At 45.5% G+C, this 17,477-nt stretch overlaps 1 protein-coding gene across 1 annotated transcript in view; it reads right to left on the reverse strand.

Moving 5' to 3' along the window:
- STARD9 (StAR related lipid transfer domain containing 9) overlaps nucleotides 1–17,477 on the reverse strand; it is a 313,170-nt gene that overhangs the window by 87,304 nt on the left and 208,389 nt on the right. Inside the window, exon 19 of the mRNA XM_069730886.1 lies at nucleotides 15,631–15,713. Within this exon, the coding sequence (XP_069586987.1) occupies nucleotides 15,631–15,713 (83 nt within the window). The remainder of the gene's footprint in view (nucleotides 1–15,630; nucleotides 15,714–17,477) is intronic.

A 17,477-nucleotide genomic window follows, 5' to 3' on the forward strand; every position in this document is an offset into this window, starting at 1 on the left:
GACCATTCTCCCTGATGTAATATATGCCGACTTAAGAAGTCGGCTACCTGATTTTCTGACCCCCTTAAGTATGTTCCGGTTAAGGACAGAAGGTTGTTCTCGGCCCATATGAAGAGCTGTTTGGCTTCTGCCATAAGGGATGGGGATCTTGTGCCCCCTTGATGATTTATATAGGCTATCATTGTGTTGTTGTCGGACAACACCACCACATGTCTCCCCCGTATCCCTTCTCCTAGTGCTTGCCTTACTGCCGACAACTCTTGTAGATTGGAGGACGCTGCTGACATTGAGGCCTCCCATTGTCCCTTTAGGACCTGATCCTCCAAATGTGCTCCCCACCCCCATGGACTTGCATCGGTAGTGAGGACTACTGGGTTCTGCACTGACCTCGGCACTGCGCTGCTTAAATTTTCCACTCTTAGCCACCATTCTAGTGAGTCATGAACCTTTGATAGACAAATTTTCCGGTTCAGATTGTATGGAGTCCTCATTTGTTCGGTCAGTATCTGCCATTGTAACTCTCGTGTATGGCTTTGTGCCCACTGTGTTGCTGGAATTGTTGCCGTTAGAACTCCTAAAAGCGACATTGCATTCCATAGTGAGATGGTCTGTTGTAGCTGGAACAGTTGTACTTTCTGTTGGATAGTTTGAATTTTCCTTTGTGGGAGGACACACTCCTGTTTGACCGAATCCAATAGGATCCCGAGGAATTCTTGAGTCTGTGTTGGGACAAGTCTTGATTTTTTCAGGTTGATAACCCATCCTACCCTGGTTAGCACCTCCAGCACTCTTGCGACTGTTTTCTCGCAATTTTCTTTGTTGTTTGCTATCACCAAAAAATCGTCCAAATAAGGTACCAGCATTATGTTTCCTTTCCTGATGAAGGACGCCACTTTGGAAATTATTTTTGTAAATGCGTGGGGCGCTATAGCCACCCCGAAGGCAAGACATTGATATTGTAGATGGGTGGGGGTGTTTGCAAGATTCACCACTAACCTCAGGTGCTGTTGGTGTTGGACCGCGATTGGTACATGGTAGTAAGCATCTGTAAGATCGATCACTGCCATGTAACAGTTTGGATCGAGTACCTTTATTGCCATTCTCAGGGTCTCCATTTTGAATTTTTCTATCTGAATATACTGGTTTAGAGCCTTCAGGTTGAATATTACTCTTAGCGAGCCATCTGGTTTTGGTGTTAGAAACAAGGTGCTGTAGAACCCTTTCCCTATCTCTTGATCAGGTACTCTTATTAACACTTCTTTTTGTATGAGGAGATGAATTTCTCTTTCTAGTGTGGCCTGAATTTTTTCCCGCCACCTGGGTCATTTTTACACGATTTGGTGGGAGGCTGGAGAACTTGAGTCTTAACCCTTCTGACAACAAGTTGAATATCCATTGAGACGCCACAGTGCTGCCCAGTGGTGGACAAACCATCGGAGTCTTCCGCCCACTGGGATTTTGGCATCATTGATTTTTGGGATCAGACTTGGGGGGAGGCTTATTGAAAAGGATTCCCCTTTCCCTTCGATCATTCCACGGTCTGCCCTGACTAGACCTGTCATCTGATCGGCCGCTGGTCCCTCTATATCTGGATCCACAAAAGGACGGACTAGAGGTTTCCCATCGGCGCCTAGGAAAGGAAGGAGATGGAAACCGCTTCTTGTCCGATGCCTTTTCAAGGATCTCGTCTAGAGCCTTTCCAAAAAGATATTGTCCTTCACAGGGCACCCCACAAAGTTTGACCTTCGATTGGAAGTCAGCCATCCAATATTTTAGCCATAATGCTCTACGACCCGAGTTGGATAGAGCACATGCACGTGCGGCACCTCTGAGAGAATCAATTGAAGCATCTGCCAGGAATCTTGCGGCGCCCTGTAGAGAGGGTAATGCTTCTAGTAGTCACTCTCTCGGGCATTTGTTTTTGATCTGGTCACTTAGCTCCTCTAACCACTTGACCATAGCACGTGCTGTGCAAGTGGCAGCAACCCCCGGTTTAAATGACCATGTCGCCGCTTCCCAAGCCGATTTTAGAAAGGCATCTGCTTTCTTGTCTAAGGTATCTTTTAAGGCTCCCATGTCCTCAAATGGTAACGCTACTCCTTTAGAGGTGCTGGCCATGGACGCATCTAGCTTGGGAGCCTTTTCCCACTTCTCACAGATTTCTTCATCAAAGGGGTACTTGCGTTTTAAGGCCTGAGGGATGGATATTTTCTTGTTGGGCTTTTTCCACTCCTTTTTAATTTAATTTACTATATTTTCATGGAAGAGAAAAAATTTACGCTTCTTCCCTTCCAAGTTACTGAACATTGTGTCCTGAACTGACCGCAACTCTTTAGGAGTCTCTACCCCCATAGTTGCTCTAACGAGTTTGAGCAATTTTGCAATCTCTTCTGACTGGAAATAAGGGTGGCCATACTCCTCATCCGAGGAGTCTAGGTCTGAGACATCAGAGGGGGTTAATATTCCCGGTTCATCCCCTGAATCTACGGCCGACCCTTGTTCACTTGTTGGGGGAGGGGGAGGTGGGGTTCCCTTTGCTGTATAATGTTTCAGCTGCTCCTTTACTGTCGATTTGACTTCTTCCCGTATTATTGTTTTAATATTCTGTAATAGGGAAGAAGATTCTTCCGCAACTGTCTTGTCAATACAAGGCTGGCAGATTTTCTTGCTGCATAGGCTAGGGAGTGTGTCTTTGCATAGGGCACAGACACTATTTTTCTGCTTGGATGTGGCTTTTCTCCCCTAAAAAACATGTAGTATACAGTGTATCAGTATGTGTGGTTTTGCCTTACAAAGGCACTCACCCCTCCAGGACCCTGGATACCGCAGTAGCTTGTGCCTCCTCAGATATCTTCGCAGGCATCATTGGTGTATCCGGATCCATCGCTGGTTCGGTCATCTTGGCAGGCAGATTGCTTGCTGTGAAGAACCAGCGATTTCCTTGGTTGCTGCTTTTTATATCAGGAGTGGTGTGCGCGCCTCTGGATCAACTTCCGCCCGGAAGTGTCCAGCACACCGCGTGTGACGTCACTTCCGCGCGACCGGAAGACGTCATCCTTCACTTCGGCGCCAGCGTCGGTGAAGGACACGCCCCTAAACCCCGGACCAGCCTCCTGCACAGAGCGGTCGCCGGGGAGTCCGACAAGGGGGAAAGAAGGCGCGGACACAGCAGCCTTTTCACCCGGACAGCACCGCACGCGAGATGCCGCAGAGTATGGCTGCCCCCCCCCCCACAGACCTCGGCCTCCGGACCGGAATCATCAGAGGGGGATCCTCTGCAACAGGCATCCACCTGCAGGAACAGGAAACCAAACTGAGGGGGGGCCGCCCCATTCTTTTATCTCTGCTACAGGTTTCCTGTTCCTGGGGGCGGATGCCATCTCTCACGTGCGGTGCTGTCATGGTGAAGGGAAAAAACGAAGGGGACAGTACAAAGACCTTTCTGATGATCTTTTTAATCATAGACCTGAGACAGGGACAAGGGGGCATCCTCTATGTCTGGAGGAAAGGTTTAAGCATAATAACAGACGCGGATTCTTTACTGTAAGAGCAGTGAGACTATGGAACTCTCTGCCGTATGATATGGTAATGAGTGTGTGGCACCCCTAGGGGTATTTGCCACAAAAATAGTTACTGACACTAAACACAAATATTAAGATAGCAAAACTGCACTACCACCTCCGGCCAGAAGGGGGAGCTCCAGAGACTCCCCTTAATCCATTCTGGTCTGAGAGAAGAAATGGCAGTTGGGCTAAGGAGCTGAAAGTGAGAGGTCATACAGTTGAATCTCTAACAGCCCTGTGACTGTTACCAGGCCTAAATCACCGGCCTGAGGAGAAGAGGGATAGAGAAAAAGGACATTGTGAGAACCGGGTAGCATTAATCACTACCCAGAACAGGCGCAAAGACGGATACCGGATCCGTGGCTGTATTCATTACATATAATACAGCAACCGGAAAAACGTGAGGTGATATCAGCTTCACTAGGGTCGGACGCAGCAACAGACATAGAGTTCAGCGGTACTCCTGGAGGGGGTAAGCCGATAAAAGGACTCGGGTTGCCCGTCGAACCAGGACCCGGAGGGGACAGATTGGGCCGGCAGCCAGTTCACATACAGCAGCAGGGCCACACAGATATTGCGTACAATAAGAGGCGAAGACCCCGGCAGGGTCAAAGTAACTCAGAGTTCCCATACAGACTCCGGTGACAGGACTGGTGGTAAATCCTTTTTTTGTTAAAGTAAACTGGTTAAACGTTTCAGTGCCTCAGTCTTTCATTTGGACAATAGCCATCTATCCAGAATTGGGATCATCACCGCTGGGAGAACCTGCTGCTGATCAAGTAAGTGCCTGTTCCCTCACGATACCCTTTACACTGTGCATTGCCCTGAGGCCACAGCACCGGGTCAAGCCACCCGTGACACCCCCCTCAAGAGACAGACCCCATTGGTCCGGTGCTGGGTATCCTGGTCTCTTGGGCGTCACAATTGGCGTCACGAACAGGATCTAGCCAGCCCGTATACCGGGTATTGTGTGCCGTGATTGGAGCCCAAAACTGTGAAAACTTGGATGAAAAATCTTGAAAATTGACTTTATTAAAGAAAAATCCATTCTCCATTGAAAACTATTGAAAGTGACTTTTCCCCATTGGTTATAATGGAGTAAAGATGGCCGCCATCCCCTGAGGTAATCACTTCATAACCGTTAGGCACGAGACTGTTAATTGAGCTACGCCATCACCTGAGCCCCAGTCTAACTGAAAAACTTCAGAATCCGCCATTACAGAGCGCGGTGGGTGGGAGCAGCAGGGGGCGTGTCATTGTGGGCGGCACCAAGCTGAGCGCTCTGACATCAGAGCAAGGGGAAAATCGATCCTGCTGCACAGCGGAACGAATCTACACTATCCCGACGGAAGCGGAGGACCGGAAGGGTCCGGATTAACTAAGGGGGCAGAGTATGTCGCAGCACGGAGACGCCGCAGCACCCGGCGACGCTAATGCAGCTGAAAGACAGAGTGTCGATAGAGAGTCTGGTAGCGCAGCGGTGCAAGGAGTGGCGCCCATCATGCCGGTGCTGATGCCATATACCCCGGGTGGCCCATGGCTTCCAATGTATGAAGGTGAGCCTAATACCCTTGACGATTTCAGAGAAAAGATGCTGGCCCATTTTGACATGTTCCCTGTGGGTGAAGTTCAGCGTGTTAGTCTCCTGATGATGCAGTTAAGTGGCCATGCTAAGCGAGAAGTCACAGCATGGGCAGCTGATCTAAAAGGCACTGTTGAACGCATATTTGCTGGATTAAAAGCTACATTTGAAACCACTGCCAGCAGCAAAGCTAAAGTACGATTCTTTAATTGCAAACAAAAAGTTAATGAGGGCGTGAGAGACTTTGCCTTAAACCTGCAGGAAGCCCTTAAATCACTTACACTGGCTGAACCCATTTTTAACACCAGAGCGGATAAACTGCTAAGAGATCAATTTATTGAGGGACTCTACACCCCTTCTCACCGGGGGCATGTGAGCATGCTTGTTTTTAAGAACCCTGAATTGACATTTGCCCAATTAAAGGAGAGCGTTATACGTCTCCAGCTGGCAGAGGCACCTCGGGATCAGGATCCTGCGCAACTCATGGCAGAGGCTCCTCAACAACATGGAGTACCAGTGACATCAGCTATGTCCGGGGCCATTGCTAAGCCCCTGGGGCCCAGTACTAATGAGGCTCTTCAACAAAAGCTTGACTCTTTAACTGATGTTGTTGCTTCAATGGCTAAAACCATGCAGGAGATGAGAGGACCCAAGATGGAGTTGTCAAACCGTAGAGAAGGTGTTCCATGGATGAGACCCCGGAGATACCCGACATGGAGAGGACGACCCCGCGACCGCTACCAACCGGATGGACAGCCCATTTGCCGCCGTTGCCAGCAGCCAGGCCACTTTGCACGAGATTGTGATTTAAACGGGAATCCCCTGGGAATGCGGGCCGCTTCGCAGGAATGAACTTTCAAGGCCCAACACCCTGGCACGACAGGTACATCGGAGGACGACCCATTATCCCTATCGTGCTGGACGGAATGCCCCTCAACGCTTTGCTGGACACAGGTTCCCAGATTTCATCTATACCGTATATCCTTTATAAGAGGTACTGGGCTGATGCAGATATTGATAAAGGGCCCTCTGATGTTGAACTAGATATATGGGCCAGTAATGGTAAGTTGGTACCGAAACTAGGATTCAGGGAGATGACCATAAAGATTGGTAAAGTAGAATTGAAGAAACAGGGTATAATTGTTGTTGATGTTGACCGGCGGAACTGTGAACCAACTGTATTGATAGGAATGAATGTGTTAGAGAACTGCTTTTCCGAAGTCATTTCTGTCTTACAGCAAATTGCTGAAACTGCCCAATCCTGCCAGCAGAGAGTTCTCCGGAGGGAAATAAAAGTATTGATGTTAAGGCAACAGGTAGAAGTTGCAGGTGGAGAAATCGGCAGTGTGAGGGTAAGTGATCCAACATCTATTGTAATCCCACCAAAAACAGAAATGCTGGTATGGTGTAGAGCAGCCATTGGTACTAAGGGACGAGATTATCAAGCCTTAATAGAACCAGTGTACACCGACAGCAGGCCCACTATACTCACAGCACGAGGGATAGTCGAGGTACACCGGGGACGAGTGCCGGTACGACTTTTGAACTGTGGAGAGGAAGAGGTCACTTTGCCAAGGTATGCTACAATGGCAAAGCTATATACTGTTGACAACAATGCCATCACAACCATTGAGCCCTTAGAACCAACCTGTCAGGTGGAAGGCAATGGCTCAGATGGAGAAATGGAGGATTGGTGCCAACAGCTACACGTGGGCATAAATTCAACACCTACCCATCAAAAACAAGGGGTGTATAGGCTAGTGACGGAATATGAACAAGTCTTCAGTAAACACCCATTGGACTTCGGACGGATAGAAGGGGTAGAACACACAATCCCCACCAGTGACCATCCCCCAATAAAAGAAAGATATAGACCCATACCGCCCGCTCACTATCAATGTGCAAAAGATATGCTGAGGGAGATGAAACAGGCCGGGGTAATAAGAGACAGCTGTAGCCCCTGGGCGGCCCCTCTAGTGATTGTCAAAAAAAAGGACGGAACCATGAGAATGTGCGTAGACTACCGGAAGATTAATAACATCACTCATAAAGACGCCTACCCCTTGCCTAGGATAGAAGAGTCCTTAACTGCTTTGAAATCTGCTAATTATTTTTCCACCTTAGACTTAACAAGCGGGTATTGGCAAGTCCCTGTGGCTGAGCGAGATAAGGAAAAGACGGCATTCACCACACCAATGGGTCTATGTGAATTTAATCGCATGCCGTTCGGACTCTGCAACGCATCCGGTACCTTCCAGCGGCTGATGGAATGCTGCCTCGGACACAAGAACTTCGAGACCGTCCTCCTGTACCTAGATGATGTGATCGTCTACTCAAAGACTTACGAACAACACTTAATAGACCTGGCAGAAGTGTTCGAAGCCTTATCCAGGTATGGCATGAAAGTCAAGCCATCCAAATGTCACCTTCTCAAGCCAAAGGTACAGTACCTGGGACACATCATGAGTTCGGAGGGAGTAGCACCAGATCCCGAGAAAATAAGCGCCATAAGGGATTGGCCAAGACCTACCAGCGCAAAAGAAGTGAGACAATTCCTGGGATTGGTGGGTTACTATCGCAGATTTATAAAAGGATTTACCAAGTTGGCAGCACCCTTGCAAGACACCTTGGTAGGGCAGACGAAGAAACCTTCAAACCGAAACCCTCCTTTTCAGTGGAACGACGAAAGGGAAGACTCCTTTGAACAACTAAAGAAGGCACTAACCGGAGAAGAGGTTCTGGCATACCCAGATTACCATCAACCTTTCATCCTCTACACCGATGCCAGTAATGTGGGACTAGGAGCGGTGCTGTCACAAAAGCAAGAAGGTCGGGAGAAAGTCATCGCCTTTGCAAGTAGAAAGCTCCGGCCTACTGAAAGAAATTCAGAAAATTACAGCTCCTTCAAATTGGAACTACTGGCAGTAGTTTGGGCTGTGACTGAACGTTTCAAACACTATCTGGCCGCTGCAGAATTTATTGTCTATACTGACAACAATCCGTTGACCCACCTGGACACAGCCAAATTAGGTGCGTTAGAACAGCGATGGATAGCCCGGTTATCTAATTACAACTTCAAGATCAAGTATCGGGCAGGTCGCAAGAATGGAAATGCCGATGCCCTATCCCGGATGCCACACTTGAGAGATGTAGAAGAAGAAATGGGGGAGCTTGAAGAAATTGAACTACCAGCCTTCCATCATCCCAAGGCAAAACATCATCAGTCAAGTACCTATCAGAAACAACAAGAGGTGAATTTAAATCCGTTAGCACACCATAGATGGGCTGACACCCAAGACAGCAATCCGGCTGTGAAGTTGGTGAAGGAACTGCTAACTGAGCAAAGTGCATATCCCGATGAGGATGCCCCAGAAGAGACGCATCAACTCTGGAAAGAGAGAGGCAAAATGTTCCTGTATCAAGGGAAGCTCTGTAGAAGGTACACCAATCCGAAAACACATGAATTGGTTTGGCAGATTATCGTGCCTAAACAAGATGTCAAGATGGTCCTCGAAGCTTACCATAATGGTGCTGGTCACTTCGGTTGGAAAAAGTTAGAAGTACTTCTAAGAGAAAGATTTTATTGGGTCGGGATGAGAAAATCAATCGAACAGTGGTGCAGAAATTGTGGCCCGTGCAACCTCAGAAGAAACGATCAAAAGAACCAAAGAGCACCACTGCAGCCCATAATCACCAAACAACCACTTGAACTTGTAGCCATGGACCACGTGAAGTTGACACCAAGCCGGTCTGGCTATGTCTATGCCTTGACCATCGTGGACCATTATTCACGCTTCTTGGTAGTAGTACCCGTAAAAGATCTGACAGCAAAAACAGCAGCCAAAGCGTTCCAAACGTACTTTTGTAGACCCCATGGATATCCGGAACAGGTTCTCACCGACCAAGGTACAGCCTTTGAATCAGAGATCTTCAGAGAATTCTGTAATATGTATGGTTGCAAAAAGATCCGGACGACGGCCTATCATCCACAAACAAACGGCTTATGCGAGAAGATGAACCATATTGTAATAGAACTACTAAAGACTTTACCTGAGGCAGAAAGGAATCAATGGCCAGAGAAATTGCCTGACTTGGTGGATCTGTATAATCATGTCCCGGTGAGTTCCACCAATTGCACCCCAGCTTACCTTATGCGTGCAAGACCCGGCCAATTACCAATCGATCTAGAAATGGGAATTCTGAAACCAGACGCAGAAGTCCAAGACTCCAATTGGGATATCATACGGCAAAAGCAGTATCGCCAAGTGCAAGAGAGTGTGGAAAGAAGCCTTCAGCAAACTAGAGAAAGACAAGAGCGAACTTTCAACCAGAATGCTCTAGCGACCCCATTAAGACCAGGTGACCAAGTGCTCAAGAGAAATCGTCGAACCAATAAACTGGACAATCAGTGGGAAGCCGTACCCTACACAGTTTTACCAACAAGAGTGGATAATCCTAAAATGTGTCTCATTAGCAAAAACGGAGGCTTAACATCTGTACTAGTGTCAAGAGACGATCTTAAATTATGTCCGGAAGCATTGAAAGAGCCAGACGTTGTCCAGCCAGAACCAGAAGTTATTCAACCCATACAGGTTCAACCAGTAAAGGAAAAAGAAGAGGAAGTGTATCACACCTGTATAGGAGACTTTCCCAAAACCCTACTAACATACCATGGTGCAGTAGTGGTTCCCATGGTGGCCTTTTACCCAACACCAAACCCAATACCAGAAGTCCCAAGACAGGAAGAGGCTGACCCCGTACTACAGGAGGTTCCAGGCCAGGAAGAACAGATTCCTGGTCAGAGTAATCCCATTCACGGTGGACTTGCCAACTCCATAGTCGTGGAATTATCTTTAGCAGAGCGGGCAGATACTACATCCGCAGTAGACAGTAGTACACCACATGAAGAGACACCGCTATTACGTAGATCACAGCGTAGTACCCAGGGTCAATTACCGGCCAGGTATGCAGATTACCAACTATAAAGCTCATAATGTGAATTGTATATATGTTATGCCGTATATAGTTAAACAGAAAATGTAGTATAGTCATTGTTATCAGTCTGCAACGTTTAAGCCCAGTACCTACAGAGACTTGTCTGTATGAACTTCTTGCATATTCTTGAACTTGTTATCAGCCCGGAGGCACTAAATCAAAGCTCCGGAAAGACTGCTTTTTGAACTTTGCTTTTTGCTCTTTTTGAACTTTCTTTAGACTTTCTATTGAGTACCTTCAAGGGTAGAACTGTATTAATGGACGCTATTTGAAGTGACTTTTTACAGAACTCTATTTTTGTTTCCTTGAGTGGTTTTTTGTAACTTTTCATTTTTAAGACTCTGTACATATTAATTATTATTTCAAAATGTTATCGTCCCACAGTCCCGGAGTACTGTTCTTAACTAAGGGGGAATGTGGCACCCCTAGGGGTATTTGCCACAAAAATAGTTACTGACACTAAACACAAATATTAAGATAGCAAAACTGCACTACCACCTCCGGCCAGAAGGGGGAGCTCCAGAGACTCCCCTTAATCCATTCTGGTCTGAGAGAAGAAATGGCAGTTGGGCTAAGGAGCTGAAAGTGAGAGGTCATACAGTTGAATCTCTAACAGCCCTGTGACTGTTACCAGGCCTAAATCACCGGCCTGAGGAGAAGAGGGATAGAGAAAAAGGACATTGTGAGAACCGGGTAGCATTAATCACTACCCAGAACAGGCGCAAAGACGGATACCGGATCCGTGGCTGTATTCATTACATATAATACAGCAACCGGAAAAACGTGAGGTGATATCAGCTTCACTAGGGTCGGACGCAGCAACAGACATAGAGTTCAGCGGTACTCCTGGAGGGGGTAAGCCGATAAAAGGACTCGGGTTGCCCGTCGAACCAGGACCCGGAGGGGACAGATTGGGCCGGCAGCCAGTTCACATACAGCAGCAGGGCCACACAGATATTGCGTACAATAAGAGGCGAAGACCCCGGCAGGGTCAAAGTAACTCAGAGTTCCCATACAGACTCCGGTGACAGGACTGGTGGTAAATCCTTTTTTTGTTAAAGTAAACTGGTTAAACGTTTCAGTGCCTCAGTCTTTCATTTGGACAATAGCCATCTATCCAGAATTGGGATCATCACCGCTGGGAGAACCTGCTGCTGATCAAGTAAGTGCCTGTTCCCTCACGATACCCTTTACACTGTGCATTGCCTGAGGCCACAGCACCGGGTCAAGCCACCCGTGACACCCCCCTCAAGAGACAGACCCCATTGGTCCGGTGCTGGGTATCCCGGTCTCTTGGGCGTCACAATTGTTTAATTGCTTAAATTTAAGAGGGGACTGGATGCCTTTCTTGAAAAGTATAATGTTACAGGTTATATATATTAGATTCCTTGATAGGGCGTTGATCCAGGGAACTAGTCTGATTGCATATGTGGAGTTGGGAAGGAATTTTTTTCCCCAATGTGGAGCTTACTTTTTGCCACATGGTTTTTTTTTTGCCTTCCTCTGGATCAACATGTTAGGGCATGTTAGGTTAGGCTGTGGGTTGTACTAGATGGACTTAAAGTCTTCCTTCAACCTTAATAACTATGTTACTATGTTATAAGGGTTAAAAGTTGACCAGCAATTTCTCATTTTTACAACACTATTTTTTTTTAGGGACTACATCACATTTGAAGTCACTTTGAGGGGTCTATATGATAGAAAATACCCAAGTGTGACACCATTCTAAAACCTGCACACCTCAAAGTGCTCAAAACCACATTCAAGAAGTTTATTAACCCTTCAGGTGTTTCACAGGAATTTTTGGAATGTTTTAAAAAAAAAAAATGAACATTTAACGTTTTTTCACAAAAAAATTTATTCAGCTCCAATTTGATTTATTTTACCAAGGGTAACAGGAGAAATTGGACCCGAAAAGTTGTTGTAAAATTTGTCCCGAGTACGCTGATACCCCATATGTGGGGGTAAACCACTGTTTGGGCGCATGGCAGAGCTCGGAAGGGAAGGAGCGCCATTTGACTTTTCAATGCAAAAATTGACTGGAATTGAGATGGGACGCCATGTCGCGTTTGGAGAGCCCCTGATGTGCCTAAACATTGAAACCCCTCACAAGTGATACCATTTTGGAAAGTAGACCCCCTAAGGAACTTATCTAGATGTGTTGTGAGCACTTTGACCCACCAAGTGCTTCACAGAAGTTTATAATGTAAAGCCGTAAAAAAAATAAATCATATAAAAAATTATTTTTGTCCCCAATTTTTTATTTTCCCAAGGGAAACAGAAGAAATTGAACGCCAAAAGTTGTTGTCCAATTTGTCCTGAGTACGCTGATACCCCATATGTGGGGGGGGAACCATCACTTGGGCGCATGGGAGAGCTCGGAAGGGAAGGAGCTCCGTTTGGAATGTAGACTTAGATGGAATGGTCTGCAGGCGTCACATTGCATTTGCAGAGCCCCTGATGTACCTAAACAGTAGAAACCCCCCACAAGTGACCCCATATTGAAAACTAGACCCCCAAGGAACTTATCTAGATGTGTTGTGAGAATTTTGAAAACCCAAGTGTTTCACTACAGTTTATAACGCAGAACCGTGAAAATAAAAAATCATTTTTTTCCACACATTATTTTTTAGCCCCCAGTTTAGTATTTTCTCAAGGGTAACAGGAGAAGTTGGACCCCAAAAGTTGTTGTCCGATTTGTCCGGAGTACGCTGATACCCCATATGTTGGGGTAAACCCCTGTTTGGGCGCATGGGAGAGCTTAGAAGCGAAGAAGCACTGTTTTACTTTTTCAATGCAGAATTGGCTGGAATTGAGATCGGACGCCATGTCGTGTTTGGAGAGCCCCTGATGGGCCTAAACAGTGGAAACCCCCCAATTCTGACTGAAACCCTAACCCACACACACCCCTAACCCTAATCCCAACCATAACCCTAACCACACCCCTAACCCTAATCCTAATCCCAACCGTAAATGTAATCCAAACCCTAACTTTAGCCTCAACCCTAATGTTAGCCCCAACCTTAACTTTAGCCCCAACCCTAACCCTAACTTTTGCCCCAACCCACCCCTAAATTTAGCCCCAACCCTAACACTAACCACTAACTTTAGCCCCAACCCTAACTTTAGCCCCAACCCTAACACTAACTTTAGCCCCAACCCTAACCCTACCTTTAGACCCAACCCTAACCCTAACTTTAGCACCAACCCTAACCCAAACTGTAGCCCTAATCCTAACTTTAGCCCCAACCCGAACCCTAATGGGAAAATGGAAATGCATTTTTTTAAAATTTTATTATTTTTCCCTAGCTAAGGGGGTGATGAAGGGGGGTTTGATTTACTTTTATAGCGGGTTTTTTAGCGGATTTTTATGATTGGCAGCCGTCACACATTAAAAGACGCTTTTTATTGTTTTTGCGTCTCCACATTTTGAGAGCTATAATTTTTCCATATTTTGGTCCACAGTGTCATGTGAGGTCTTCTTTTTTGCAGGACGAGTTGACGTTTTTATTGGTACCATTTTTGGGCACGTGACATTTTTTGATCGCTTTTTATTCCGATTTTTGTGAGGTAGAATGAACAAAATCCAGCTATTCATCAATTTCTTTTGGGGGGGCGCTTATACCGTTCCACATTTGATAATATTGGTAAAGCAGTTTTTGCTTCGGGTCAGAACAATAACAGCGATACCTCATTTATATCATTTTTTATGTTTTGATGCTTTTATACGATAAAAACTATTTTATATAAAAAATAATTATTTTTGCATCGCTTTATTCTGAGGACTATAACTTTTTTATTTTTTCGTTGATGATGCTGTATGGTGGCTCGTTTTTTGCGGGACAAGATTACGTTTTCAGCGGTACCATGGTTATTTATATCCGTATTTTTGATTGTGTTATTCCACTTTTTGTTTGGCGGTATGATAATAAAGCGTAATTTTTTTTTTATTTTTTTTTTACAGTGTTCACTGAAGAGGTTAACTGGTGGGACAGTTTTATAGGTAGGGTCGTTACGGACGCGGCGATACTAAATATGTGTACTTTTATTTTTTTTAAATTTAGATAAAGAAATGTATTTATTGGAACAGTATATATTTTTTTTTCTTTATTTAGGATTTTTTTTTTTTTACATTGCCCCGGGGGGGGGGGGGGGGGACATTACTATATATATCATCAGATCGCTGATCTGACACTTTGCAATGCACTGTGTCATATCAGCGATCTCACAGGCAGTGCAGGGAGGCTTCCAGCAAAGCCACCTCCCTGCAGGACCCGGAAGGTCCCCCGCGGCCATTTTGGATCCGGGCATGCAGGGATGAGGAGGTAGGAGACCCTCGAAGCAACGCGATCACATCGCGTTGCTCCGAGGGTCTCAGGGAAGCACGCAGGGAGTGCAATGCTTCCCTATGCCGCCGGAACGCTGCGATCATCTTTGATAGTGCCGGATGTCAGCTGCGATAGTCCCCCCATGAGCGCGTACGATCCACTATGACGTACTATCCCATCACTGGGAATTAAGTCCCAGGTCACCTCGACGGGATAGTACATCATATGGGATAAAGGAGTTATAGATCGCGTTACGCTAGCGCAGATGCTCCATCTGTGCTAGTGGTAACAGACCCCGAAACGCTGCAGACCGCATCCGAGGGTCCATCACAGAATGACGGCACATTGCTAACACATGTCGATTATAACATGCGCTAGCGATGCGCTACATAATGGCAGTGGTGCGCGAACGCATCAGTTAGGCTGCTTTCACACATCAGGTTTTTGATTTCAGGCACAATCCGGAAGTTTCAGGCACAATCTGGATCAGTTTTTTTCTTACGCCTGATCCGTTTTTTCCCCATAGAGTTGTATTACTGCCGGATTGTGCCTGAAGGACATGCGTTTCATCAGTTTTGTGCCGGATCCGTCCCTTCAGGCTTTTTTGCCGGACACAAAAAACGTCTCCTGCAACGTTTTTTTGTGTCCGGCGAAAAAGCCTGAAGGGACCGTTTCCGGCAATAAACGCATGGAACTGATGTGTGAAAGAACATTTCCGGCGACCAAATCCGTTTTTAACACACTGAGCATGCCCAGAAGTCAGTCAGTCAGTCTCTCTCTCTCTCTCTCTCTCTCTCCGCATTGCCATTAACGCAATGTGAACCTAGCCTAAACTGCTATCAGAGGAGTCTGTCAACGGGGAATAAGCCAGAGGACTAAATGCTGGAGGGGTGGAGGGTGAGATGTTTGTCTGTTTTTTGGGTTTTTTTTTTATTAATAAAGTATATTTATTGAAGTTTTCCAACAATTTTTACATGAAGTTTGTTTGTTTTTTTAAACAAACTGCAAGGGGAGTACCAAGGTATTTTCCAAAACTGGAAAACCTATTTAAAAGAGGACAAACCTTTGATATCTTGAAACTATTGCAATGATTTTTTTGCACCACATTAGTTAAATCTAATGCATTCAATGAAGACGTGATAATAAAGAGGTAATGACTTACAGATCTCATTTGCCTTAGAACAGCAGCCTCGGCTGGGTGGTTGAATCGAAATCTGTGAGCTTTTCCTAAAACAATGATGGCTCCTGGAAAAAAAAGTCAGATTTACCATGGCAGAAATCTTACTAAATGTATGCAAGGAGACTGAATGTTACTTTTTTTAAACTGTAAATTTTTATTGATGATACAACAGTTATAACAAATATAGAACAGTCACAAACATATTTTGCATTCAAAGACAAAGAAACTTGGAAGAGAGTCAATACCTCATCCAACACATCAAGATGAGAAGAAAAATAATAAAAAAAAAAACTAAAGCAGTTTGTCAAAATTGTAACCTTAATATGAACAGACAAAAAGACAAGAGACACACCATTGGGAAGGAGGGGGAAGGGAAAGGAAGGGGGAAAAGTAAGCACCTGAAGGAGGGGAGCACAATAGTAAAATGTTTATCTATTCTGATCTTTGCGCCCGAAAGTAGTCCGAAGGAGCTCAGACAGAGTCAAAGCACTCCACCCTTGCATTGAGTACCACGGTCATATACTCCATCCGTCTAATGTCATTAATTCTGTAGAGTAGATGTAGGAAAGATCGCAAAGAAACCTGCATCCAATTAAGAGCAATCAAACATCTTGCAGCGGTAAGAAGATAAAGGTAAAGATTACAGTTTTGCCGCCCTTTTCCCCATCCCCCTAGGGGTAAGATTCAGCAGACATATAGTCGGATCCAGTCCAACTTCAGCATAAAGCTCCTTGGAAATCAACGAACCCATTTCCCTCCAGAAATCTCCGAATCTCTGAACATGTCCAGAAGATATGATACAGTGTATCCACATCTAGGCCGCAACGCCAACACACATTTGGAATAGCAGGGTTCAGTCTATTCAGAAGATCAGGAGTATGGTACCAAAACATTATTATCTTATACGGATTCTCTTTATAGAGGGTACACAGACGATTTAGCCGTCTTTTCCCAAATGATATGCCATTTTTGGGGCAAGAGTTCCTCACCCAGAATGGATTCCCATCTGCTCATGTAAGGATGCCTTGGTTGACGGCCATCTTAAGGGGAGCAGAGAATTTTATAGATTTGTGAAATCAAACTTTTAGTCGTCGTCCCCTCCTACAGAACCTCTCAAAATCAGTCGGCAGAGAGATTCCCAAGGAGCCAAAATGCTTGATTTGTAAATATTGGTAAAATTCTTTATTAGTAACGGAGAATTTAGACTTAACTTCATCAAATGAAAGCAGCTCAAGAGTGTCCCCATCCACCACATATGTGAATCTAAATAGACCTGCAGAGGACCAAGGATGAGCCATTGCATGTTCAAGACTGCTTGGTAACAGGGGTTTGAATATGAAGGAAATCATAGGCGAATTTTGAGAGGCTAAACCGAACTTCTTCATACATGAGTGCCAAATTTACCTTGTAAATTTCTTCTAAGGGATTCTACGAAGATGAGCAGCCCAATAATATTTCATTATGTCTGGAACCGATAGTCCTCCCTGTGACTTAGGGGAGACGAGGACACGCTTAGAGATCCGATGACGACCATCTTTCCAAAGGAACCTCATCATAGCCGCCTGGAGGGACTTGAGCTCACTCATAGGAACCTTGATCGGCAAGGTCTCAAAATAATAGAGTAGCTTGGGGAGCAGGGACATCTTGAGTGAGGAAATTCTACCCAAAAATGATAGCGGGGGCGTCTTTCATTTGTCTAACAATCTCTTCAACTCAGACAGGAGTGGTGTAAAATTGGAAATATATAGGCTGTCATAAGAGAAGGAGAGTTTGACCCCAAGTATTGAATATTCTCAACTTTCCACCTGAATTTAAAATTCAACTTCAGA

This window comes from Ranitomeya imitator, chromosome 1 (assembly GCF_032444005.1).
Source record: "Ranitomeya imitator isolate aRanImi1 chromosome 1, aRanImi1.pri, whole genome shotgun sequence".
In the NCBI taxonomy this organism is placed as follows: domain Eukaryota; kingdom Metazoa; phylum Chordata; class Amphibia; order Anura; family Dendrobatidae; genus Ranitomeya; species Ranitomeya imitator.